General features: G+C 40.8%; 1 protein-coding gene across 1 annotated transcript in view; it reads right to left on the bottom strand.

Moving 5' to 3' along the window:
- Nucleotides 1-26649, bottom strand: part of LOC135220792 (centromere/kinetochore protein zw10 homolog) — a 310898-nt gene that overhangs the window by 202181 nt on the left and 82068 nt on the right. Inside the window, exons 5-6 of the mRNA XM_064258288.1 lie at nucleotides 8294-8413; nucleotides 1416-1618 (exon numbers count right to left, since the gene is read on the bottom strand). Coding sequence (XP_064114358.1) covers nucleotides 1416-1618; nucleotides 8294-8413 — 323 coding nt within the window. The remainder of the gene's footprint in view (nucleotides 1-1415; nucleotides 1619-8293; nucleotides 8414-26649) is intronic.

Raw genomic sequence — 26649 nt, 5'->3', positions numbered from 1 at the left:
AAACGGGCTTCGGCAAGGGGGCATTCTCTCTCCATACCTCTTTAATACGTACACAGATGCCTTGAACGTCAAACTGAACTCGCTCCAATCGGATGCACTGTCAATGAAACAACTATAAACAACCTCTGTTACGCCGACGATATGGTTCTGATTTCCCCATCAGTGCAAGGTCTCCAACGACTCATCGATACTTGCCGCCAATATGCAGAGGAATTTGATATAATCTACAACGAGACCAAGACCCAGTGCATGTCGCTGCTCCCGAGATCGCTTAAGCATATTGCAGAACCTCAAATTTTTCCTCGGAAACCATCGGCTGGAATTTGTGCACGAATTTCCGTATTTGGTCACCATTATCACCAACGACCTAAAAGATACGGCAGACATTGAACAGAGGCGTCGTAAAGCTATGTGCAGCGGGCAAACATGATTGCAAGAAGGTTTGCCTTCTGTCACCGAGACGTGAAACTGCTGCTATTCTTCCGCTCGTACTGCTACAGTATCTATGGGTGTTCCCTCTGGACGAACTATACCCGAGAGACGATGCGACGCATCACTGTTGTGCACAATGACATTCTGAGGCGCCTCACAAACACTCCCCGCTACCACTCCGCCACACAGATGTTCATAGAAAACCACCTGGACAATTTAAAAATCATTGTTAGGCGAACAATGTCCAGTCTGGTAACCTGAGTGAGATATAGCACCAACTCGCTCATACAAAGCATCCTAAGAGTGAAGCAAGAAGAAAATCAAAATTGTGGGAAAGATGGGAAAATGAGGCCTTTGTCCCCTAAAGGACTTAATCTCTATATTGGCAAGATGTCATCTGCAGTTTTTGTCATTTTTACATTTATTGCTGATTTTAATTTTTCATTATTACTGTGATTACTATCAAGTTAAAGTCTTATTTACATTTAATTTATGTATTTTAAGCCCTCTGGACCTGACTACTGTAACCACCTAAGGTCTCTAGTTGAAATTTGAGTTATATAATATGTGCACCATCTGTTATTACTCTCAATGCATATTTTTTTTTTTTCTCACCAATATTATTACTGTTATTACCAGTATGATGATTACTAGCTTTTATGCTACCTCAGCTACCTTGTGGATAAGTGCCGTTATTCATTTTCTTTTTTCTATTTTATCATGTCACATGTATCTAGATTGTGTATGCTACTGTCTGTATTTTGTATATTCAATGTATATGGCCCCGAAAATAGCCGAAAATAAGCATATTATTATTATTATTATTATTATTATTATAGCCTAAACAAAGAAGAATTGCTACCCGGAATTCCGAATTTTAGTTGCTGGTGCTAGAAACTGTTAGCTATGTAATTACTTGGTAGTTACTTATGTAAAAGAAACATTACATAATACTATGTACTAATTCCTTCCAAATACCTCACCTGAAGAAATAACGCATTAAATTTTTCCCCAGAGCTTTGATACGTCTTTGCAATTCCCCCAACATGTATAAAGCCTCAAACATCTGCTGAAGCTTCTGCAAAGACTCCTTGGATGATTCTCCTCCTACTTTGATCAGCAGAGTCACTACCCTTGAGCCATTATTCCTCCTCTCCTCATCCCATGATACTGTCTCATTCCAAACCTGCAATAATGTTGAATTAAAATCACAATGTTTGAAAGTAAATTGTATTTTTCCTAGCTATACAAACCCGAGGTCCTTTACTATATGAATTACTTAAGGTGTAGCCTGGACACGGCTGGTCTGGTCGTTGGTAGTCCCTCCGACCAGATGTAAACTTCCCAATTTGGTTTTGGCCCAGGTAGCAGATTGAGGGGTGGCATGAGGTGGAGTTAATGTAGTGGGCAGTTAATGTAAAGGACCTCGGGTTTGTATGGCTAGGAAAAATACAATTTACTTTCAAAAATTGATTTGTTCCTACGCGATATATAAACCCTTGGTCCTTTACTATAACCCTCTTACGCCGACTAGACGTATTTTACGTCGACATTTTTTGTCTCCCGTGTGCCGACTGGACGTATTTTACGTCTACTTACAAAAGTTTTTTTAAAAATTCGCGGAAAAAATACTTATAGCCTACCAGCCTAAAAGTTTTGAATCACAGCCTTGGGGATGCTGGGAGTTCACGGATCAAGGTGTTGTTTAGTTTACAATCGTTAACGCAGGCGCGCAAGAGCGAATTTCTTTCTTGCCGCACTAAAAAGTATCTGTGACACATCTCGAAATTATTTCGACACTTTGACATAATTTTTGTACCATTGTAAATTAGCCGTTACATGAAGTATTATATATGAAAATGTGCGCATTTTTATGTAGAATCACAATAAAATACTCATGATTGTAGCTTTTATCGTTTTGAGATATTTTCATATAAATAACGATAATTGCCAAAATTTCAACCTTCGGTCAACTTTGACTCTACCCGAAATGGTCGAAAAAAACGGAATTGTAAGCTAAAACGCTTATATTCTAGTAATATTCATCATTTACCTTCATTTTACAACTAATTGGAAGTCTCTAGCACAATATTTTTGATTTATGGTGAATTTATGAAAAAACTTTTTCCTTACGTCCGCGCGGTAACTCTTCCGAAAAAAATCATACATTCGATTGTGGTAATGTTTGCACCATTTTAAAATTAGCCGTTATATAAAGTTTTATATATGGAAATGTGTGCAATTTCATGCACAATACAACTAAAAACAAAACCATGGTTGTAGCTTTTATCAGTTTTGAGATATTTTTCATATAAATAACGATAATTGCCAAAATTTCAACCTTCGGTCAACTTTGATTCTACCGAAATGGTCGAAAAACGCAATTGTAAGCTAAAACGCTTATATTCTAGTAATATTCAAGCATTTACCTTCATTTTGCAACAAATTGGAAGTCTCTAGCACAATATTTCGATTTATGGTGAATTTATGAAAAAAATAACATTTTCTTTACGTCCGCGCGGTAACTCTTCCGAAAAAATCATACGTGCAATTGTGGTAATGTTTGCACCATTTTAAATTAGCCGTTACATAGTTTTATATATGAAAATGTGCGCAATTTCATCTAGAATACAACGAAAAATAATTGAAGGTTGTAGCTTTTTCATTTTTGAAATATTTGCATATAAATCACGATATAGAAAAAAAAACCACGTTCGGTCAACTTTGACTCTACCGAAATGGTCGAAAAACGCAATTGTAAGCTAAAACTCTTACAGTCTAGTAATATTCAGTCATTTATCTTCATCTTGAAACAAATTCGAAGTCTAGCAAAAATATAAGATTTATGGTGAATTTTAAAAAAAATCTTTCCTTCCCTCCGCGCGCGGATTCTCCACCACAAATCTCCGAAATACGTACGTCCCATTCTCGGAATATTTGCTCCATTTCATATTAGGCATTTCATAGAGTTTTATATATATGAAAATGTGTGCAATTTCAATGTAGAATAAAACAAAAAATATTTGAAGGTTGTAGCTTTTCTATTTCTGAAATAATTGCATATAAAAAATATATATATAAAAAAATTCGACATTCGGTCAACTTTAACTCGTCAGATATGGTCGAAAACTGCAATTGTAAGCTAATACTCTTACAGTATAGTAATATTCAATCATTTGTCTTCATTTTGAAAGAAATTGGAAGTCTCTAGGACAACATTTAGATTTATGGTGAATTTTTAAAAAAAATATTTGTTTATGTCCGCGCATTACGAATTCATGCATTATTTTGTGATAACATTTTCCCTGTGTTGCTTTTATCGTTTTACAATGTGTTATATACCAAAATGATCGCAATTTAGTGTACATTACAACGAAAAAAATGCCTAACTTGTTACCTTTAACTGTTTTGCGCACAGCGCGATTTGAATACAATATATATGAAATTTCGTTTTTAGCGCTATCATATATCGCATTATTTATATATGATAATGATAATTTTTTTCATTTCTGATGGTTGCATACTTAACTTCAGCCAATGACAAAAAAGGAGCCAAAAATGAACTCTTAATCTTGAAAACTAAGCGCGCTGTGATTTTTTGAAAAAAATATTTTTTCCGCTTCTGAGCTCACTCCAAAACCCCTCCGGCACACGGGAGACAATTTTTTATTTACCGCTCCGGCGTAAGAGGGATAAGAAGACTAACTGATTGGTGGAGTGAATTCTTGAGTGACCTCCAGTGAACCAACTGGGTTCAGCCTACCTGTAGATTTCCTTCCAAGTCGTAAGAGCGAAGGAAGGAATCCAGCCACTGACTTTTGATTGAAGTTAAAGAACTGCAAGATCATAGTCAGCGCTGCTAGCAGTCCTCTTCGAGGTCAAAAACCTTGTGTGAAGAGGCTGTAAGGGGACCTCCTCTTAGCTTCTCCGAGTCCCTTGCTCCATAAGAAGAACCAAGCTTGGTCTTCACAGGTGGGTCCAAGTTATGGCTCTGTCCCTACTCTCTCACCATACCACTGCCATATTGAGGAGAGAACTCCCCTTCCTTGACTGTGGATGTACGTCCACCTTTAGGTGATCGTACATTTGGAGATTCTCATGAACAAGATTCCGACATGGTCCCTGTCCCTCGAGCAGCACCCTTTGGAAAAGCGGCTAGAGAGCAAACCTTGGTTAAGCTCCAGCGGCTCCCGAGACCCTGGTCCCTAGGGACAGTGTCTCAGCCCCCATTTCCAAAGAGCAGGAGCCAGCAGAGAGCCAACAACTCCTCCCCGAAAGGAGGAAAACAGGCCCTTAGAAGTCTTGAAACAAGACTTCTTCGGGGCAGAAGAAGATACCTTCTCCTTTGAATGCAGTGAAGCTTCCGAAGGGAGAGGTGAGGAGGCGGCAGGTGATGAAGACAACAAGGATGAAGACGACATTGAAGACGACAGCACTCCTTGGATTCTTCATCTTCTTCGCCTTCCTCTTCAACAGCTTCCGCAGTAGAGTTGTCAGGGCCCACAAGGTCCGGCAGACTATCATGGTCCAGGCACAGGAGCAAGAGCAGGTGTAGGTACAGATGCAGGAACAAGTGGGAACGTCCGGTGCCACTTCATAACCAGGAGGGGAGGCACTGAAGGGACAGGAACTAGCAAGTGAATAGGCTGGTAGAAGTGTCTGGTCCCATTACTACCGTAGGTGATACATTCATCGGGTGACGAGACCAGGCCAGGTGCACTGCAGGCACCTCTATTGAGGTGTAACAGCAAGCCTGGATCGATAGCCATCCCATAAAAATCCACGCTAGTTCTAAGTCTGAAACCTCACTTGCAAGAGTAAAAAGTTCAGAAATTAATAAAGTGGGTTCCCCCGTCGTGCAAAGCTATACTTCAGAGTGAGGGGAGGACCGTAAAGGAGTGATCCCCAGGTCTGGGACCACAGCCCCCGCCCTTCTTCTTCCCTCTCTGACTTGTCAGAAGGGGAAGCAGATGTAGCTTCTACTGGAGAAGCGACAGCGAGTACAGGATGATTGCCATGAGAGCAGTAAATACAAAGGAAGACGAGGTTAGTACCTCGATGTGGTGGGAGGTGTCTTACCCTCATCATAGGGCTTCCAATGTATTCCTCCTCCTGGCAAACTTCCCCCACTGTGTCATAGACCAAATGTAGCACTCCACATGCAAAAAAATTTTACACTCATGCCCCAGTATGAGGCAAAGGATGTGAAGATCGATTTATCAAGGCGCAGATTATGCCACACCTCCTACCCTCTATCCTGGGGCAACTCCCAGGGGCAAGGTAAAAAGGATGTTACGATTCATGGGTTTTCATGATTCAGTATACTATCAGAAACACAATATATCAACAACGATCATAACTTATAAAGTTGCAATTCATAGGTTTGCACGATTCAGTATATCACAAACATATTATCACAATAACAATCACAAATCATAATAAGAAATAACAAAGAAAAACCTTACCGGGATTGAGAGAAAACAGCAGTAAACAGTCGGGCAGAAAGCAGTGGAGACACGTCTATCTGCAACGATGGCTGAAAGCAAATTGGAATGTTTACATCTGGTTGGAGGGACTACCAACGACTGGACTGGTAGTTAACTACCTAAGTGCTGTTAAAGAATTCAGTGGCTGTGTCCAGGCTACGCCTTCAGTAATTCCTATGGTAAAGGACCAAGGGTTTGTATATCACGTAGGAACAACATATTTTTTCCTCATAAATAAATAACCATTGCATAATACATCAGAATAACTAACTACAAATAACAGACTAAGAATACAATCTTGCCCTCTCCCATTAACCCACCCCACTTAATTGTTTGCTCTACATCTGCAACCAACCAATGAGGAGACATCTCGCTCGTCCGATGTGAACACCCACAAAGGAAAGAAAACCTACAAAACCCACACATGTAAGAGCAATAAAGGTTTCTGGTAAACATATCTTGTCCCTGACACATACCTATATATAATTAAACATTTAACTCATGACACTGTACATGATTTTCTTTGTAATTAGCAAAAACAAAAATATGACAGCAAATAGAGCAGTAAGTAGTGTCCAAATGATGAAAGTGTGCAGTGTGATATCACGATATCACAGGAGAGAGAGAGAGAGAGAGAGAGAGAGAGAGAGAGAGAGAGAGAGAGAGAGACTACCTACCTACCTACTCCTTCAGCAAGGAGCCTTAGAAGTCAAAGGGGTGGAGACTGATGGAAAATATGATCATTCTGAAGAGGAAAATGACGACACTTGACAAGCTCTCTTCCTCTTCAACTTCTCAAAATTCTGCAAGACTTTTTCTACAGGACAAGGTACATTTACCAACAGGAATAGAGCTAATAATCACAGGGAAGTGGCGAAGGCTTTGACAGTGACAAACTACCCAAGATAGCAGCGGTAAATGATAAGTTTCCAGCAAGGGAACAGCACACACACTCAAGGACCTCGAAGGCCAACCATCACAGTACTCTACGAGTCACAGGTACAATTCCAAGGTTAGGATAACCAACACAAATAGATATCCAACTATCTACTGCTGTAATGAACTATCACCACTGTTAGCTTGTAAAATAAAGAAAATATGGTTTAAAGTAATAAGGATACTCCTCTCGCATCCAAGAACACCACCCTCTAAAATGAGAGATCCCTCAATACCAACACCACACACCCCTTCTTCTATCTTCGTCTGATAGCTAGCGAAAGGACGAAGGAGAAGAAGAATTACCATTAGAAACAAAGGACAAACCTCCGAAGTTCCCCTCAATAATTTCAAAAGCGTAAGCGTAAATTTGGATGAATACATGTCTCATCCTAACGTTAAAAGGCGAAAATATGTACTAATAAACATGTTGGCATACCCTTGCTGCCGACCCTTAAAACAAAGTAGAAAGGCGGCTATCAAGGCTATCACAAAAAGTGGGTGTGTATATTAATAATTACAGTCATTTAATTATTAATATCAAACACAGTATATACATATTTATTCAAAATAAAACTTAAAGATTCCACCGGGAAAACTGTAATCAACAGCCAGTCAGCAAAAGCTCACAAACATACATCTTCATTGGAAGATGGCTGAAAGCAAAGTGGAGTGTTTAAATTTGGGCAGGTGGGCCTAACCACCTTTTTCAAGAATTTAACGGCCGTAATTCCAGCCTACGCTGAAAGTAATTCCTTATGTAAAAGACGGAGGTTTTGTATATAGTGTAGGAACAAATAAGTTTAACTGCTGGATAAAATATTCATACATTACAAACGAGTGACAGATTCTAAGACAAGTCTAAATTACCTTTGGGTTGTTCCCTTCCATATGATACTGCCATTCATTATGAATGGGTTTTAGATTTATTATTAATGGGTTCTAAAAAGGTTACAAAGTCACTTACAGGAATCAATGTGTGATTTTGTCACAGCAGTTGCAGCCTTGGTTGCTTGCTATATTGCCATCATTTCCTTTCATGTAGTATATAATTTGTGAAGTGAAATTTTACTTGGTTGTGCTGGGGTATTTTCTGAATTGTAATTCTCAACTGTATGTGGCAGTGCTACAATGGTAGAAACTCAGTTTAAATGGCTGATCTGATATTGAAATAGTAATTAAGAACAAGTAGTAAGAACGGTTAGGTTAGGACTTTGGGATAGCCCAGTACAGGTTTTTTTTCCCATTGTTAGTTTGTAAAGTCATCTGGAAACACTTTGACCCTATAGTGAGATTTCAAAGACAGGTCACAGTAAAATATTTCTACACATTTGTATATGAAGATTTATAATTCCATCTTGCCACAGATGGCTTTTTTCAATATGATTATTAATTTTCTATCAAATAAATTAATAAATAAAGCTTCTTTACAATCATACTTCACCAACTGTGTAGACCAGCTGCATTCTTCTTATCACCACTGCATCCTGCAATGCGCTCACTACATCCAGCTGGCTTTCAATCTCTTTCTTTGATGCATCCCCTAATATTCTGTCAACCTGAAATTTAAAAGTATGTTAACATAAAAAAAAATGGGCCAGTCACCTGGTTTATTAGTGGTCTGGAATATCTGCTGTAGAGAATCCCCAATCCAAGCTGATGGCTTGCCATGCCATCTAAAACTGCATGACCTATCCAGAAATACCTAACACACTTGAATCAAAATTATGTCTTCCTTTCCTTTTGAACATACGTCTAAATTGTCTGGGAAAACTTAAATGCTGGAATAATATTGACCAATTCTACCCATGCTCCTTCTGCTACCTCAGTACAAGCACTAAAAAACCAATCCTTGAAGGAGACATCAATATTTCTACCATCTGTGTACGTATTACTTGGAAAATTGTACCGGCAATATTTTGCATTCTGGAAATAAAAATGATATTTCATAATACTATTAGATCAAGTAATTTCATTGTAATTTGTAAATCGTTCAGTCTAAACATGTTTTTGATTCTTTTTTATTTTACAAGTTTCATTAATAAGCTACTAACGTTTATCGTTTCCATATAATTAAACCTAGTTCTTTGGGAGTCTTGAATGAATTCTGTAAGGGAGTCCATCCATGACTTCGCAGTTAATTTTGACTTTGTTTTTCGTTAGGCCATTTTGTAATACTACTAACTCATTCCCAACCCCACATTAATTAGTGAACTACTGAATGCTTTATTACACGATCATTGGTTTTTTATTTTCTTATGAGCTTGTTGCCACAAGTGGAAAGCTTGTCATAAGGGTGGTGATACGTGACAGGGCAGTCCGAGTTCCACCTCACAGCCTGACGCTTTTCCACAGAATTTAAGGTCACTACTGCAGTTTTTGTTAGAAAGTTTGGATCACGGCTTATCTAATCCTTCGCTACCCTGAGTGTGGTCATTGGTGTTTAGTCACTCACGGCGTGCGCCAGCCACGCCCCTTCCCTTGTTTGATGAAAGGATTCTGAACGAGTTGGCCTGTATCTACATAGAACAGTGCAGTTTACGACATGCGAGATCTGTTGATGTCCCGGAATCTAGGAGGCTACCACCTTCGGGGTCCCTGTGGTACTTTGGTTCACCTACAGGAATTGCAGCTTGACCAGGTTGACCCATTCTTCAGCGTCAGTGAGTTCTTAGAACTCGTGAACAGAAGTAGGGCGACTATCTACAATTACGAGAAGTTTTTATAACTATTTAGAGTCGTCAACGTCTGCCTAAGTCAATTCAACTGAGGAAAAGAAAATGAGGTGCAAGAACATGTGAAAGATTGAGAGGCAGTGGCAAAGGAGTTACACCAACTCTCCTTCCTCGTCCAAAAGCGAACGTACATACAGTGATACCTAGATATAAAAGTTTTATTCATTATGTAACTGAGCTCATAAGTCTATCTACTTGTATGTCAAACAAATTTCAGCCATTTAAAATAACTGAAATAGATTTAATCCATTCTAGCCCTGTGAAACATCCCCAAACCATCATAAAATTATGAAAAAAGACATGTTTTTAATTAAGAAACACACATATATACTTTACCAATGCATAACAAAATATATGAAATAAAAGAAAAGGCGTTATTTAGTGCTTGGAGACAGCCGAGTGCAGCTAACAGAGGTGAATGGCGGAAGAGAAGGGAGGAAGCGATGCAGGCACTGTAGACACGTAAACTAAAACAGCACTTTCTTAACGCAATTTAAACTAAAATTTCATTTTCTTTACTTTAAATAAAACTAAAACTGCACTTTCCTTACGTGAAATGAAACCAAAAAAAATTTATTGTGAAAAAGAAATGCAGTTTCTTCTTCAAGTCGGCCTAAATGCTATGCACCTTTTCGCATATTACAGTCTCCATCACTGTATCTTCTGCCAGCTCCTTCTCTTTCACCCACACCAGCAGAAGCTTCTTCATTTCTTCATGGATATTTGTCCTTAATTGGGACAGAATTGTAGTTCCTTTTGCTGGTGTTGCACTTTTGATGGCATCCTTTTGTTTAAGGATGAACTGACAGGTTTAAGTCCTGACCTAGCTAATTGCTTTCACAATCTATTAGTTTCCCATCTTTCCTATATCTGACATATTAGGCATACATTTCTCAGAACAATTTCCTACATTCTTTACATCTGATAGTTCCAAGACCACAGCAAATTAGTTTTAGGGCTGTTGTCAAAAACATTAATTAACCCTTAAACACCGAGCCGGTATTTCAGAAAGTGTCTCCCGTTTGCCGGCAGCGTTCGCGAGTGAGCGCTGAAGCGGAAAAAGTTTTTTTTTCAAAATTTCACAGCATGCTTAATTTTTAAGATTAAGAGTTCACTTTTGGCTCCTTTTTTTTTCATTGCCTGAAGTTTAGTATGCAACCATCAGAAATGAAAAAAAATATTATCATATATAAATATTGGAATATATGACCGCAAAAAAAATTTCATATATAGATCTGTATACAAAATGGCGCTGTGAGCAGAGACGGTTTAAGCTAATGAGTTAATTATTTTTGTTGTTGTATTGTACACTAAATTGCAATGTTTGTTCATGAAAACTACCTGCAGATATATATATCTGTATTTTCTGAAGTCCGACAGAATTTTAAAACTTCCGACACACGCAGTGGTCGGCCAGGTGGTTAGTACCCTTATTCCCGCCGCTGGGAGGCGGGTATCAGGAACCATTCCCATTTTCTATCCATAATTTTTCTGTCGCCGGTGCTGAAAACACCTGTTTTCAGTACCTCCGTCTTAGGAATTTTGGAACCTTCATTGCCGCTAAGTATCCTAATTGTCTTTTGATTTATTTACTTGGATTTTGTGGCTAGGCATACGCTATCTTAAATTGATTTGAATTTGATTCATATTTGCTTAAAATATCTGAATCTAGTAGCTAGTTTCAGACGGGGTTGTCTGCAAAGATAGGGTGTGGCTACCGAAAGCTTCGGTAGATCCGCACTTGGTATGTACGAGAGGTATGTGTCTTCCTTCTTTGTTGAGATTTGTCATGTAAGGAGTGTGAGACTTTGTCTATTCCGTAAGGAAGACGTATGATTCGTATGTACGCAATTAATCAGTAAACATGTCTAATTCCGTAAGAAGACGTATGATTCGTATGTACGCAATTAATCATTAACAAAAGTCAGGGTATGAACCTGCTAACCTTCCTGTAGACTTTATTTTGCCTAACCCTGTAGTATGGCCTACGGGCTATGAATAGTTTTACGAGAGGTGCTCGCTCTTCTTCATTGCGTGAAGTGCTACTTCTGTAATTGTTACTCCTAACCCTGCAGTATTGCCTTCGGGCCCTAAGCAGTGTCTGTAGAGGAATTGCCCTTTCTCTTATACTCTTTCGATTCGTAACTTAGAATCGAAAGTGCTTGCTTTAGAGAGTAAAAGTGAAGTGCAGAAGTGCAGTGATACCCCTTGTGTAGTGGAGGGTGCGTCAGATCGGCCTCGTTTCGCCTCTAGGCCTGGACCTCTGCTTGACTCCCAGGACCTGGGGAGGGAGCATGTCGAAAGCCGAAGGAGGGTTACCAAGGAACCCCCACCGATCTGGCGTGCCTTCGGCAGTTACTGATGAAAATCCCCAGACTGCCAAAGTGCGTGCGTGTGCACGAATCCTGAAAGTTTGCTTCTCGTCCTCCGAAGCGTCCTCTCCGTGCAGGGGTTGGAGCTTTCGGAAGGACTCGCGCCTTCTAAATAGAAGCTTTATAGAAGAGGACGCTTCACGTCTCTCTCTCTCTCGTTATGCGTTTCAGTGAGAAGTAAGAAGGCGAACGTCGCCTGAACTCGTGTCCGTCTTTCCACCGAGAAATACGTAAAAGAAGTCAATAGTAGCAGGAAGCTTTTGAGAGCGGACGCCTGGGGACGCTCGGATGGACTCCAGGCGCGCGCAGAGTGCACGCCAAGCGCGCTCCGTTGCGCGCCAGTGGACGCCGAGCGCGCTCCAGTGGACGCCGAGCGCGCTCCAGTGGACGCCGAGCGCGCTCCAGTGGACGCCGAGCGCGCTCCAGTGGACGCCGAGCGTGCACCAGCGCACGCCAGGTGTGTCGCCTGGCTGAACGTTTCTTGTTGAACTCTTCAAGCTCTTGTTTCAGATTTGGGCCTAAAGAATTTTTTACCTCTACCTTCGGTGATACCTTCTACCTCACCTGCAAAGAATGTGAAGTAGGCAGTGCTTCGGAGGAAGCTTAAAGTGAACAGACAACTTCTTCTTCGAAACCCAGCAAGACATCGGGTTTCGTGAATTCAAGAGGTCTCTGTCAATTAATATTGCTTTTCGCATAGGTGGATGGAGTTAAGGAAGATCTCGTTTGCTCTACCGCAACCTTTGCCATTCTGCCAATAAATTTAAGTTGCCACTACCGCAGTCAAGACTTTGCGCTAAGGCAGTTACGGGTTATGTAAGGCTCGATGTCCTGCACGTCAGGACTCTCGGCAACGTTCAGTAGGATTCTTGCAAAGGCACTCATCAAAGGACGCTCTTCAGGAAAGCGCAAGACAGGACTTCCTTTGCCATACTGCCAATAATTTTAAGCTTTAGCAGCATTAGTTGTGATACGGGAGAGGAAGCTGGTTGGAGAGTTTCTTCCTTCTTCCAGCATAATTTTCCAAGCTTTTTACCCCATCTGAAAGGGTTTTTTCAGATGATAGATTTTGTTAGTTTCTAGTCGGGACTACGCTGCCGAATTGAACATCGTCGTCCTACTTGCCGTAAGCTCAGTCTCTTAACAGGATTCTTGCCCCTTCCTCGTTTGAGACGGGAATCGGAAAATTAAATGCTCGACTCTCCCTGGATTACGTTTTGTCAATTCAGTGACTTTCCCCCCTTGACAATATACTTTCGTTTTGTCAAGTAAGTGGGTATCCCCTCTTTGACAAAATGTCTCTTTGTCCCGTAAATGGGTTAGTTCTCATGACAAACATCTCATTAACTTGATATTGCGTAAGCGAATAAGCTCTTATTGACAAGATTCGGAAGAGCTCTCATTCGTCATTCGCAGACTCGTACAAGAAATAGACTTGTAGACTACGTCAATGAACGCTTATGTCCAATAACATAAGAAGCTTGAGCTGACTGCTTCGACTGCTTCGATTCTCTTAAGTTTTTGTTCATGAAACTTGCCTGTCAGATATGTATGTAGCTGTATTTCCGAATTCAGCTATATATATGTCTGCCAGGTAAGTAGGACAAACTTTATTGTGATATAATTTCATTTTTTGCCTTGCGTTATTTTACTTCTGGTTGGTTCAAGTCATATACGCTTGCTGTAGTTACCTCTTCGGATGGCAACCGAGAGTCTGTTGTCTATTTTAAGGACATTTAATCGTTACTCCCTGCAGCCTAACAGGAGTTTCCGATTTATCTTTTACCGTTGTATGGTAGTGTTCTGACGACACAAACGCATCTATATATTTAGCGTTTTCTGTTTCGCTTAAATATACCAGCTTGAGAGTCTTTCTGCTCAAAAATAACGGACCTATTTCTTCGTAGAATAGGGTAACTGGCAACCCAGACATAAAGTTAAGAGACGACGTTCGTAAGCTGCTTGCTGCTGCTGTCACGCTGTCTGTCCTCCAGTCCAACCGAGCCAGTATTCAGTGACAGATCGTGCGCTGTCATGCGCGGTAGTTTACGTCTCTCTCTCCTGCGGGATTGACTGACTAACCGTATCTCTGTGCTGACGGTTACGTCTCCTCCTGCGGGATTGACTGACTAACTGTATCTGTCCTACAATCACGGACTTTAGCCTAATGATTGAGGGGATTTCTTACGTGAATGAATAAACGTTGCATTCGTTTTGCCTTACTATGTTCAACAGAGTTATCTCTTAATCCTTTCGGTGCTCGTTTACCGCACGGTATGGAACTACGAGGTCTACCGCAACATTGCACTTTTATTTGCTCTCCATGCTTAGGCAAAGCGCAGCCTTATTTAGGGAAGTAAGCATACTCGGGGAGGGAATGGATGAGCTTGCTGGGGACCATTTCCTTCCTGAAGAAGTTTGTTTCCCGAATAGACTGCAATTCAGACCACAGTTTTTTCCTACCGGGAACTGAAATATTATTCAAGATCTAGCAATGATTCTGAACATCTCTCAGTGCGTCTATCACCTGAGGTGATAGAAAGAAGGTGCCGGACATCTGGATAGGGTTTCAGATGTCCTGGCTTAATCTGAAAGAAGTAAAAGCGATTCGGTAGTCCCTCCAGTCCTCGAAACGAGTTTTGGGAACCAGTGGTCCAGATCAACTCTGATATTCCACAGCTCTCTCATATCTTAAGAAGTATCTTCTCTCGGTCCTTGTTCGAGTTTACGAGAAAGAGCCTATTATAACAACAGGCGTAAAATGTAACGATCCTCTACAGGTTCGTTACAGGATTGCAAAGTCCGTACGAATCGTCTCGATCGACGGCAGCAATTATTCACTTCCGAGTGCAATCTTTCTTTAGAAGTAAGTTGGGAGTTGTGTAGACTTTAGCGACGCCTTTCATTCTTCTCTTCGATATGTTGAGGACGAAGAGGCGGCTTCTTCTCTGCTCCCTTATTCTCGATCCGGAATCGGTACCATTAAACGCCATCCTATGATATTGAACGGGGATGGATGTTTAGTCTCTTTCTTCCCCTTTTTCAATCGCTTAGGAAATGTAATAAGAGGATTTATGACGTCACAGGGAGCGACAATGACGCTGATCGCCCCATGTTGGCCTTCAGAATCCTGGATTCACAGAGGTCACATATTTTCCTAGTCACTTTCCAAGGACCTTTTCCGAGAGAGTCGGTCTACTCTAACTCGGAAAGGTACCTATAACCTCTCCGCTCTGAGTCTGACTACGTTCAGACTATCGAGAGGTTGACAGGAAATAAGATTACCGTCTTCTTTTCCGTCTGAAGAATGGATAAGCTGGCAGTCACAAACTATTAAAGAATATGCAAATATGTGTTGACGGCCTTTGGGCTCAGAGATTTGCGTCTGTCAAACAACAAAGCCCTTCACGATTTTTGAGTTCTGGTGGAATCTCGAAACTCGCTCACCATCTGCTTTTTGTCTCACCTGTTTTTTCTCGGAGTCAGACACTCGTGCGAGATCAGGCGACATATAGTAGCCCAGAGTTTCTTGTTGACGAAGTCAGTTGCGTTTTATACACCCCCGATGATCGTGTAACATGAGACCAGGTTGGACTGTCAGGGCATTCTTCCTTCGGACCTGAATCGCCTTTTGCTCCTGCTAGTCCTTTCTCCTGGCACCAGAAGCTCGAGTCAGTTGATTCGCTGACGACGTTTGGGTTGCGTTGATACACCCCCCAAGGTTTGCTTAGATTGAATCGCCCAGGCAGTCCAGACACTCATTCTTCAGCGAAGATAGTGCCTTATGGTCTTCAGGGTACAGCCTTGCTGTCCTTGATTTCGTCTGACTTGTCAACTGGTCGGTCACCTGACTTTAGTACAGACGGACTGACTGTGCATGTCCAGATCGAAGCTTTCAATATGGAACTTAGACGTAGTCTGAAGTTCTTGATGTTAAAGCATTCGAACCTCTCCTACCTGTTAACTTTTTGCATGTGATCAGGAAGCCTTCTTCTAACCACCCTAGATACGAACAAAGAGGGTTAGTGAAATTTTAAGCCATAGTCACAAGTTTTGGCTTTAGAGAAGACAAGGCGGTGTGCTTCTCTAAGCACTTCCTTGTTGGCCTAAGAATGGAAACCCGTTTTGTCCTTGGGCCCAGAAGCTTGGAAGCAAGGATGGCACAAGTTAGTGGGCAGGAGCCAGAGAGAGTCCTGTGCCCTGTCGGGTCTCTCAAGTTTTATCTACATAAAACTCAAGAAAGTCGAAGTCATTCGGGCAATCTGCAGTGTTCCGAAAAAGACCAGACTTGCCCATATCGAAGAACACCTGGCTTTAGTGTTAAGGAGTTCTTTCAAATGCTCCTTCATTGTGTTTGCACAAAGATTTGAAATCTTTTTTATCTAAATTGCTCACGAGGTGAGGGCGCGGCCTCGGAGCATTTCAACAGAGCATGGCACTCAGTAACATCCTGAGTACCATGTTTTAGCGAAGCAACTCTGTGTTCACTTCCACACTCCCTGCGAGATGTGAAGATGGCATATGAGATCTGCTGCTCGCTAGGGCCATACGTGTCTGCAGACACAATCTTGGGGGCAAGAAGTACCACTCATCCTATCCTGTAGAAAAATGGTTGAGGAAGAGCTCTTAATTTAGTTGATGAGTCGCCGACAACGGCGACTTCTTAACTCTTAAGCCTTAGTTAAAACACCTTAACTTTGGCTAGGTTGGTCAGGTGGTGATATATATATATATATAATATTTATTTTTACTTCTTAGCCCTCATGGTATGGTCAATATGGTCTAGTCACGTCGTGGTCTCGCCCTGTTGACAGATCATACGGAGTGCACCAGCTATATAGGTCTCTACCTCGCTGGCAACTCTAGTAGCACAAGCAGACTTACGTTGCAGTAACCACGAAGCCAGCTATGCTAACAGGTGGAACCAAGATGTAAATCATCTGCATGCATTTGTTTCCTAAAATCCTTCTATTCTGTCCCTTCCCACCTCCAAAGTGGGATTCAGCTATATATATATCTGACAGGTAAGTTTTCATGAAACAAATGATATTGTTATGATACATAAAGTTTGTTCATACTTACCTGGCAGGATATATATAATCAAGTACCCACCCACCTCCCTCAGGGGACAGTGGAAATAAAAATTATGAATAGAAAATGGGAATGGTTCCTGATACCCGCCTACCAGCGGCGGGAATGGGTTTACTAACCACCTGGCCGACCACTGGCGTGTGTCGGAAGTTTTTAAATTCTGTCGGACTTCAGAAAATACAGCTATATATATATCTGCCAGGTAAGTATGAACAAACTTTATTGTATCATAACAATATCATATTTCGGTATACAAACAAATTGTAAAACGATCAAAGCAACCACAGAGAAAATATTATCACAATATGATGCATGAATTCGTAACGTGCGGACGTTTAAAAAAAATCTGTTTTCAAAAATTCACCATAAATCAAAATATTGTGCTAGAGACTTCCCGTCTGTTGCAAAATGAAGGTAATTGATTGAGAGCGGCTGGACTGAGAACAACAGCTCCGGTCCCGAGCGTTGGAGGAACTGCTGCTGGTCCCCCTACCCGCCCAGTCCCGGTGGGAGCGGCAGTCAGGGGACCGGCAGTCTGCTGTTGCGGTGGGAGCGGGGCCTGTCCTCACGGCGCGTCGATCCGCTGGAATCGGCCGAAGACAGTTCTGGCGACCGAGGGGGACCTCTTCCTTGTTTCAACCCGCGGCCGGTGTGGGACCATCGCGTCAACCCTGGGAATCTGCGTATCGCTACGGGAGTGATCGCTGGCCTGGCGGGAGTCACCTGAGCGACTCTCACCTGTCTTCCGCTCCGTGCCTCGGTCCTGGCACCAAGCGAGCTCGGAAGCCTGGACTTTGGCTGCACGGTCACCCGCGGGCGACCGCACACTCGGTACCTCTCGCAAACAAGAGGCCGAGACGGAACCTGATGCAGCGGCAGAGCCCCTAGCACCAGGTGAGGAGGTACCGGTGTTAGCCGGTACCCCTCTTCCTTGCGGAAGGAGAGACAGGCCCCGCTCCCGAAGGAGCGGGAGGACCAGCAGAAGACCACCCATCCCACCGGAGTGAGACGGGCCCTTAGAAGTTCCTGAAGGAGACTTCTGGGGGGGGGGGGGGGGGGAGACAGCCTTCTTCTTCCTCGGCCGTGAAGCCTTGGAAGCTGAAGGGGAAGAGGTGGCAACAGACGACGATGAAAAAGACGATGAAGACGACGACGACACCTTCCTCCTCTTTCTCTTCTTCTTCGTCAGCTTCCTCAGGACAGTCGTCAGGTCCTCCATCCAGCACGGAGCCGGGGCAATTGCCGAAGCAACACGGCCCAGCTGCACCTGTCCGGAAGGACCTGCAACTGGAGCAGCAACACCACAGGCAGGAACGACGTCGGCAGGGGCTGGTCCAGGTACGGCAGGAACAACGCTGGCAGGGGCTGGTCCAGGTACGGCAGGAACGGCAGGTACAGCAGGAGGCCGGGCAGCGGCCAGCGACCTCCTGGGCACTGGTGGCAGGTCCAGGGGCGGGATCTTGGGGCACTGGAAGTCGGGGGCTGAGGCAAGAGCGGCGAACCCGGGCGGCGGTGTTACGACCCTCTCGGAACGCTAGGAAATGGTGCCTCCACTGCAGCTGAAGGGGTCACGGTTGTAATATGCTGCGTATAAACCAGGTGAGAAGGGGCGGCATACCCTGGGGTCGATATGGCGGTGGTTACCGGACCATGCATAACCAGAGCAGAGCCACTCGCCAGGTGAAGCAACCGCCCCAGAATACTCGATGTCCCCTGGAGACCCAGCGAGCACCACACCTGGCCAAGGTTGTCACCCGCAGCAGTCGCACCTGAGGAGGCAAAAGTCGGGTTAGTAGGAGGGGTTCCCCCTCGCCCGGGGGGGACAAGTCCCACCCCGAGCGAACAGAAGACCCCGAGTACAATTGGATGTCGGGGTACCTCGCCCCTCCTCCACGTTCGACGGATCGGGCGAAGAGAAGGAGCGAGGAACCCCCCCCGAAGGGGAAGGAGCCATACGCGGGAGCTGAGAAGGAGGGAGGAAAGAAGATGACGTGTCCATGACCAGGGGAGTAGCCGGAGAACTTTCCGATGACTCCCTGGCAGGCTTACGTCGCTTTCTCCTCCCCTCAAAGCGCGCCCACTACTCCTCCAACCACAAAACACAAATATCACAGGGCTCAGCGCGAGAGCATTCGTGCCCCCGACACCGACCATACAATTCATGAGGATCAACCTCCAAGAAGGAGCAGAAGGGCCCACACTTACGGCCCTCCACACCAGGGCAAATCCTGCGGCTGATGGGGGGGCGTGGGGAACTCTCCAGCTCACGAGAATCCATAATAATGGTAATAAAATACAAAAGCACACGTACTTACAGTATTTTACACAATCTCACAAGAATAGCAAACCAAGATTGATGAAACAAAGCATACGACGAAAGGCGGGCAGAGAGAAGTGGAGAACATGTCTGTCAACCAGCGCGGCCGAGAGCAAAGTGGATCTTCACCTCCCAGTCGCGCGGTCCACGCACTGTCGGACAAGCAGTTAACTACCGAACACCCTTGTTCGAAGCTTACGACCGGTTCCAGCTTCTATAAAATACTATCACATATGAATTTTGAAATTAGTTATATTACTGTTATTATTATTATGCGAAAATATTAATATACATACACATGTACCATAGAAATTCTCATCTCAGTAAAAGAGAGAGAGAGAGAGAGAGAGAGAATTTACATGATCAAGAGATGGCAACAGTTGTTGGACCCAAGCCAACTCAGCTTGCTACGTAGAGTTCAAAGAGAAAGATGCCGGGTAAAATGCATTTTCTTTCATTCTTACATAATTTTTTTTATTTATAAACTAAAATCTTGCTAATTCACTTTAATATTTTCTTTAATGAATTTATATTATTGCTGTTTACATTAATATTGATATTTGAAAATCAGTAAATCATTTATCATCCAAAAAACATACATCTCTGTAAGAGAGAGAGAGAGAGAGAGAGAGAGAGAGAGAGAGAGAGAGAGAGAGAGAGAGAGAGAGAGAGAGAGAGAGAGATTTTCGTAGTATTTGTAAAATACTTTCACATGATTTTTGTAATTATGGTTATTATTATTATTATTATTATTTTTTGCTCTATCACAGTCATCCAATTCGACTGGGTAGTATTTATAGTGTGGGGTTCAGGGTTGCATCCTTCCTCCTTAGGAGTCCATCACTTTTCTTACTATGTGCGCCATTTCTAGGATCACACTCTTCTGCATGAGTCCTGGAGCTATTTCAGCATCTAGTTTTTCTAGATTCCTTTTCAGGGATCTTGGGATCGTGCCTAGTGCTCCTATGATTATGGGTACAATTTCCACTGGCATATCCCATATCCTTCTTATTTCTATTTTCAGATCTTGATACTTATCCATTTTTTCCCTCTCTTTCTCTCAACTCTGGTGTCCCCATGGTATTGTGACATCAATGAGTGATACTTTCTTCTTAATTTTGTCAATCAACATCATGTCTGGTCTATTTCCACGTATCACCCTATCTGTTCTGATACCATAGTCCCAGAGGATCTTTGCCTGATCGTTTTCTATCACTCCTTCAGGTTGGTGCTCGTACCACTTATTACTGCAAGGTAGCTGATGTTTCTTGCACAGGCTCCAGTGGAGGGCTTTTGCCACTGAATCATACCTCTTTTTGTACTGGTTCTGTGCAAGTGCCGGACATTCGCTTGCTATGTGGTTTATGGTCTCATTTTTCGTATTGCACTTCCTACATATGGGAGAGATGTTATTTCCGTCTATCGTTCTTTGAACATATCTTGTTCTTAGGGCCTGATCTTGTGCTGCTGTTATCATTCCTTCAGTTTCCTTCTTTAGCTCCCCCCTCTGTAGCCATTGCCACGTGTCATTGCTGGCTAGTTCTTTAGTCTGTCTCATGTATTGTCCGTGCATTGGTTTGTTGTGCCAGTCCTCTCTTATGTTTGTCATTCTCCTGTCTGTATATTTGTGGGTCTTCATCTACTTTTATCAGTCCTTCTTCAAATGCACTCTTGAACCACTCGTCTTCACTGGTTTTCAGATATTGCCCTAGTGCTCTGTTCTTGATGTTGACGCAGTCCTCTATGCTTAGTAGTCCTCTCCCTCCTTCCTTTCGTGTTATGTATAGTCTGTCCGTATTTGCTCTTGGGTGTAGTGCTTTGTGTATTGTCATATGTTTCCTCGTTTTCTGATCTATGCTGCGGAGTTCTGCCTTCGTTCATTCCACTATTCCTGCGCTGTATCTGATTACTGGCACTGCCCATGTGTTTATGGCTTTTATCATATTTCCAGCGTTGAGTTTTGACTTGAGTATCACCTTGAGTCTCTGCATATATTCTTTCTTGATCGTGTCCTTCATCTCTTGGTGTTTTATATCACCTCCTTCCATTATTCCCAGGTATTTGTATCCAGTCTCATCTATGTGTTTGATGTTGCTCCCATCTGGTAGCTTTATCCCTTCAGTTCTTGTTACTTTGCCCTTTTGTATGTTGACTAAGGTGCATTTTTCTATTCCAAACTCCATCCTGATGTCCCCAGATACAATCCTTACAGTCTGGATTAGGGTATCTATTTCCTTGATGCTCTTACCATACAGCTTGATGTCGTCCATGAACATTAGATGGTTAATTCTGTTGCCTCTTTTCTTGAGTTGGTACCTGGCATCCATCTTCTGTAGTACTTTTGTCATGGGAATCATGGCTACTATGAAGAGTAGTGGGGACAGTGAGTCGCCCCGGAAGATCCCTCTCTGATATTAACCTCTGCTAGTCTTATTCCAGAGCTTGTAAGTATTGTATTCCTGTTGCGCATTGCATTTTTGAGGAAGCTGATGGTGTTTTCCTCTGCCCCATATATCTTCAGGCATTCTATTAGCCATGTGTGTGGTATCATGTCGAAGGCTTTCTTATTATTATTATCATTATTATTATTATTATTATCATTATTATTAATATTACTATTATCATATGAAAATACAGTGGTACCTCGAGATACGAAATTAATCCGTTCCGAGGCGGCCTTCGTATCATGAGTTTTTCGTATCTTGGACCACATTTTACATGTAAAATGGCTAATCCGTTCCAAGCCCTCCAAAAACACCCCCAGTAAATTATACTTCCAGGCCTAAAACACATGTTCTAGGGTTACGACGCCGATCCGACGGAAGAAATATGACTCCAAAAAGGCAAAATACTGTACATACTTGAGTAATATTCAACTGCATGTAATGTTCAACCCCATTTTTACTGCATATATTAGGACTTTAGCATATGTCCCTTAGCAATAAGCCTAGCCTATGTTAGCGGTTGCTACTGTAGCCTAGTCTATGATTCTGACATCTAAACCTAAGAGCTAAAAGCTTAGAATATGCCAATAAAATGTATAAATAATCAGTATGTACTCATTTCAAATAATTATTAATTAATCATTAACTATAATACACAAACAAACAAAAAACAAACCTTCCAATCAATTGTTTACATTCAGCTCTTACCCATCTTACGAGTATCGAACGAACGCCAAGCAATCATTTTTCCTAGCACACAGTAAGCCATAAATTGTCATTAGTATCTCTCTTCAACTAATGAAACTACCAAACAGTATAATAACCATTCATTTCTATTCTTTATTCTATCTTTACCTAATGGAGATACCGAGTTACTGACAGCTATAATGAAACATACTATACATAACGTAATAATAAAACAGAAGAAGAATTCTAAAATATATGTATTTGTTCGCAGTCTGATTTACAGTGGGGCCTCACTTACTCGCGGATCAGCAATCACGGATTCAGTTAATCACGGGTTTTTCCTTGGACCACTTCTCAGTCTATATATCGCTGGTATGAATCACAGCATCGCGGGCTTGTCGGTGGTAGGCTAAGCCTCGTCCGGTTCCGATAACCAACAAATGCATGAACAGATTCACATTATGATATTAACTGACAAAGGTAATCAAACCATTCTCACCTTATATATTATTGGCATATCTTCATAATATATAGCCTATTCATGGAATAATTCCACGTCATTGACATCAACTTGTAGTTGAGCAGCCAGCAGAAATGTAAACATTGAGTTACACTTCACAGCACCTTTGTCATTCTTAACCTTTTAGAAATGTTAATAGTAGTAGTTTAATTACAGTAGTAATAACATTTAGGAAAACATAAATTTTCAATTCGAACTTCATTATTGTTTTGGTATAACGTAATCAACTTCTCTGAACACTGCAGTCATACAAACGATAATTGTCATAGATTATCATATGTTGTTTGCAATCGGCGACGAAGCGTAAACGTAATAAAACCATTTTTACCTTATATATTATTAGTCATATATTCATAATAAAACGCAAATCTTATATATTATTGGCATATCTTCATAATAAAAAGCCTCTTCAAGGAATAATTCCTTGGGGAATCCATTTTTCAAAAGACAAAAATACACTTTACATGTTTACAGTATACAATGAACAATGATTACTTTATTTTGATGTGATTACATTAATATTACAGTATGGTACTCTAAGCAGTACAGTAACTATTTTTTATCATAAATGTATATTCATTCACGAAAAAAATACATATGACCACCGTGACGTCACCGTTCTACAAAGTACCGATGTATTTTTACGTAAGTATCCTCTAAACTCTGTCATAAATAACTTTACTTACTTTTTTGTGAAGCCCAAATGCTACGTATATTCCGGCAAATTAACGAAATCAAGAATTTTATCATAGAGCAAGATTCGCTGATTACTGTTTTCTTCTTCTTTTCATGACTAAATGCATTTTTAGAATAAAACTCATTCACAAATTTTCAAATACTATGAATGTAAATAGCAAAAAAATATCTCTCTCTCTCTCTCTCTCTCTCTCTCTCTCTCTCTCTCATCACTTACAGAAAAAAACTATAATACTGATCTATTATTATCGTAATAAAAGAACAAGATGGTACCCGAAAGAATAAAAATATGTGTTGCCATATTTTTATTCTTTCTGTGATTTACGAAACTGTGCTTCAATACAACTTTTATAGTTCACTCAATGATTATCACATATTATAACAGTATACAAGAGAATATCTTATCACTATCCATGTTTCATTTCTTATCATCACAAAATATTTAAAATACAAATTTCATTGTTATTCTCGAGCTAAGATAGTTAACAGTACTCTAGTCCCAAGCTGCTCTCTCAAGCTACTCTCGTCCTAAGCTGCTATCTCAAGCTATTCAAGTTACTCTTGTCACAAGCTGCTCTCTCTCTCTCTCTCTCTCTCTCTCTCTCTCTCTCTCTCTCTCTCTCTCTCTCTCTCTCTCTCTCTGTGTGTGTGTGTGTTTAAGAATAAGCTCGACAAATATCTAAACTGCATCCCAGACCATCCAAGATTGGAAGATGCAAAATATACCGGAAGATGTACTAGCAACTCTCTGGTAGACATTAGAGGTGCCTCACACTGAGGGACCTGGGGCAACCCGAACAAGATGTAAGGTCTGTAAGGTAAGGTAAGGTAAGGTCAATGAAATATGAATTACTGTATCATAATATCACAAACTATTATGTACAAAGTTAATAATAATAATAATTCCATTAATAAATTAGTTTCTTTTAGCAACTAAATTGTTTTCCAAAATAATTCTTTCGGTAATAAACGTCCATCAGCTGATTCTAAACGTAAACAAAAGAAAAAACTAGATTTTTATTACTGTATTTTGCTGTTTATACATTAATATTATAGTTGGGTGCTGTAATCATTACAGTAAATCATGTATTTTTTTATCATAAATATGTTCATTCACGAAATAGATATATTATGTACTTTTAGTTTGGTGCAGCAGCCAAATCATGAAAATATAAAGAAATTGTTAGGTAATTATAATTTTGTTTGCTGATCTGATGCAGGGGAAATTGAAAATAGGAAAGAATAAATTTGAAACTGTCTTGAATTTACTTTAAGGTGATAGTTGAAGAAATATTTGGTGCTTGAACTAAAGTAGGCATTTATAAACATTGAAATAGTGGTCTTGGGTGGGTTAATTATTAAAGTAGGCGGTTTAAAGCAATTTTCAGGGGGGGTACCAGGATAACACAGGTATTTACTTATCACGGGGGGTTCTGGGCCCTATCCCCAGTGATTAACGAGGCCCTACTGTATTTTATATTTTATGATATCTAATTCACAGTTTTTTTTATAAAATGTATTGCATGTACCGTATATCCTCGAGTAACGTGCGATCTCGCATATCATGCGACCCCCAAATTTTCACCAATAAACAGTGGTTTTGTCATGTATCTCATGTATCTCCGAGAGCGTCAGTTCATAATGGCCGAGTCATTCAGATATGTCCTGCTGCTAGTCAAGTTACGGTAATTTTCTTACTAATCTCGAGAATTGAATAGAAAATCTCAAGATTAAAAAAGAATCCCAAGATAATAAAATAATTGTAAAAATAACACGCCTTGGAATCCTAAATCATTCTCTCTCTCTCTCAGGAATAAATACAACGGGTATCAGTAAATGTGTAGACACTGTGTGCGTGTTTAAAAAAATGTGCAGTACACACACATTCCGATGTTTCGGTTTTTGGAATTTTTCAATTTCGGAAATGTGAGGTCAGATGCATAATCAAACAAACATCACTACTGCAGCAAAAACATTTTTTCCCTTTCTGTTTTTCATTATTGTTATTTATTAATTACAGTTTATTTAAATAAATATTAATATAATAATGTTAAATGAATGTGAGATAATTAAGATCACCTATAATAAAATAGTGGGACAATTAATACCATTTGTTTACTAATAGCTATTATTTTCAAAAAAAACATTCTGTAAAACATAAAAAATATATGTACATAACAATCAAAATATAATAATGTTTTCCAGTTCAACTTGTGAATTTTAACAATAAGTAGACTATGTAATATATTTCACCATATCAATCTTGAAGTTGAAGAGTCGTAAAATTTTGAGGATGGTCCGGGAAAACTATTTGTACTTTGTGATTACGTATTGCTACAACACCATGTGGTATTTTCATACTACTATATTGATGACGCATCGCTACAACACACTGGTATTTTTCATACCACTATACATTAAAGTTAAAATTATCATATTATATTATTGTTTTCATGAAGAAATAATTATATAAAGAAAATTATTGAGTAATTTTGGCCGTCAGCAGTCAGAAAATCACGAACATGGTAACGTTCAAACCTAGTGCCATCCACGGCATATGTCTATAAATAGAACAGATGCAGAGGGCAGTCATTGGATAATAGATCTCCAAGGCTACCAACCAACCAATCAGGTGTTAGTTATACTACTCTGTGAATTTCTTAGAATGAATGTTTACACACGCGAAGCTAACGATGATGTGTGTGTTTTGCATACTGTACGTAGTTTTAGTTTTTATTAGTGTAAGTATTTTATTGATTACATGAAGAATAGAATGATTCCTTCTCATTACTTTGAATGCAAAATGGTTTGAAGATTCTCCGCAAAAATAAGAGAAAAAAAAATTCTTTACAAGATGATACCTATTTACTAACGCGGTTGACATACCTTCAAAACAAAATTCAGCTCTTTAATCTCTGGAAAAATGTTAATCT

Source organism: Macrobrachium nipponense, chromosome 2 (assembly GCF_015104395.2).
Source record: "Macrobrachium nipponense isolate FS-2020 chromosome 2, ASM1510439v2, whole genome shotgun sequence".
In the NCBI taxonomy this organism is placed as follows: Eukaryota; Metazoa; Arthropoda; class Malacostraca; order Decapoda; family Palaemonidae; genus Macrobrachium; species Macrobrachium nipponense.
This window is presented reverse-complemented; position numbering and strand designations above follow the sequence as displayed.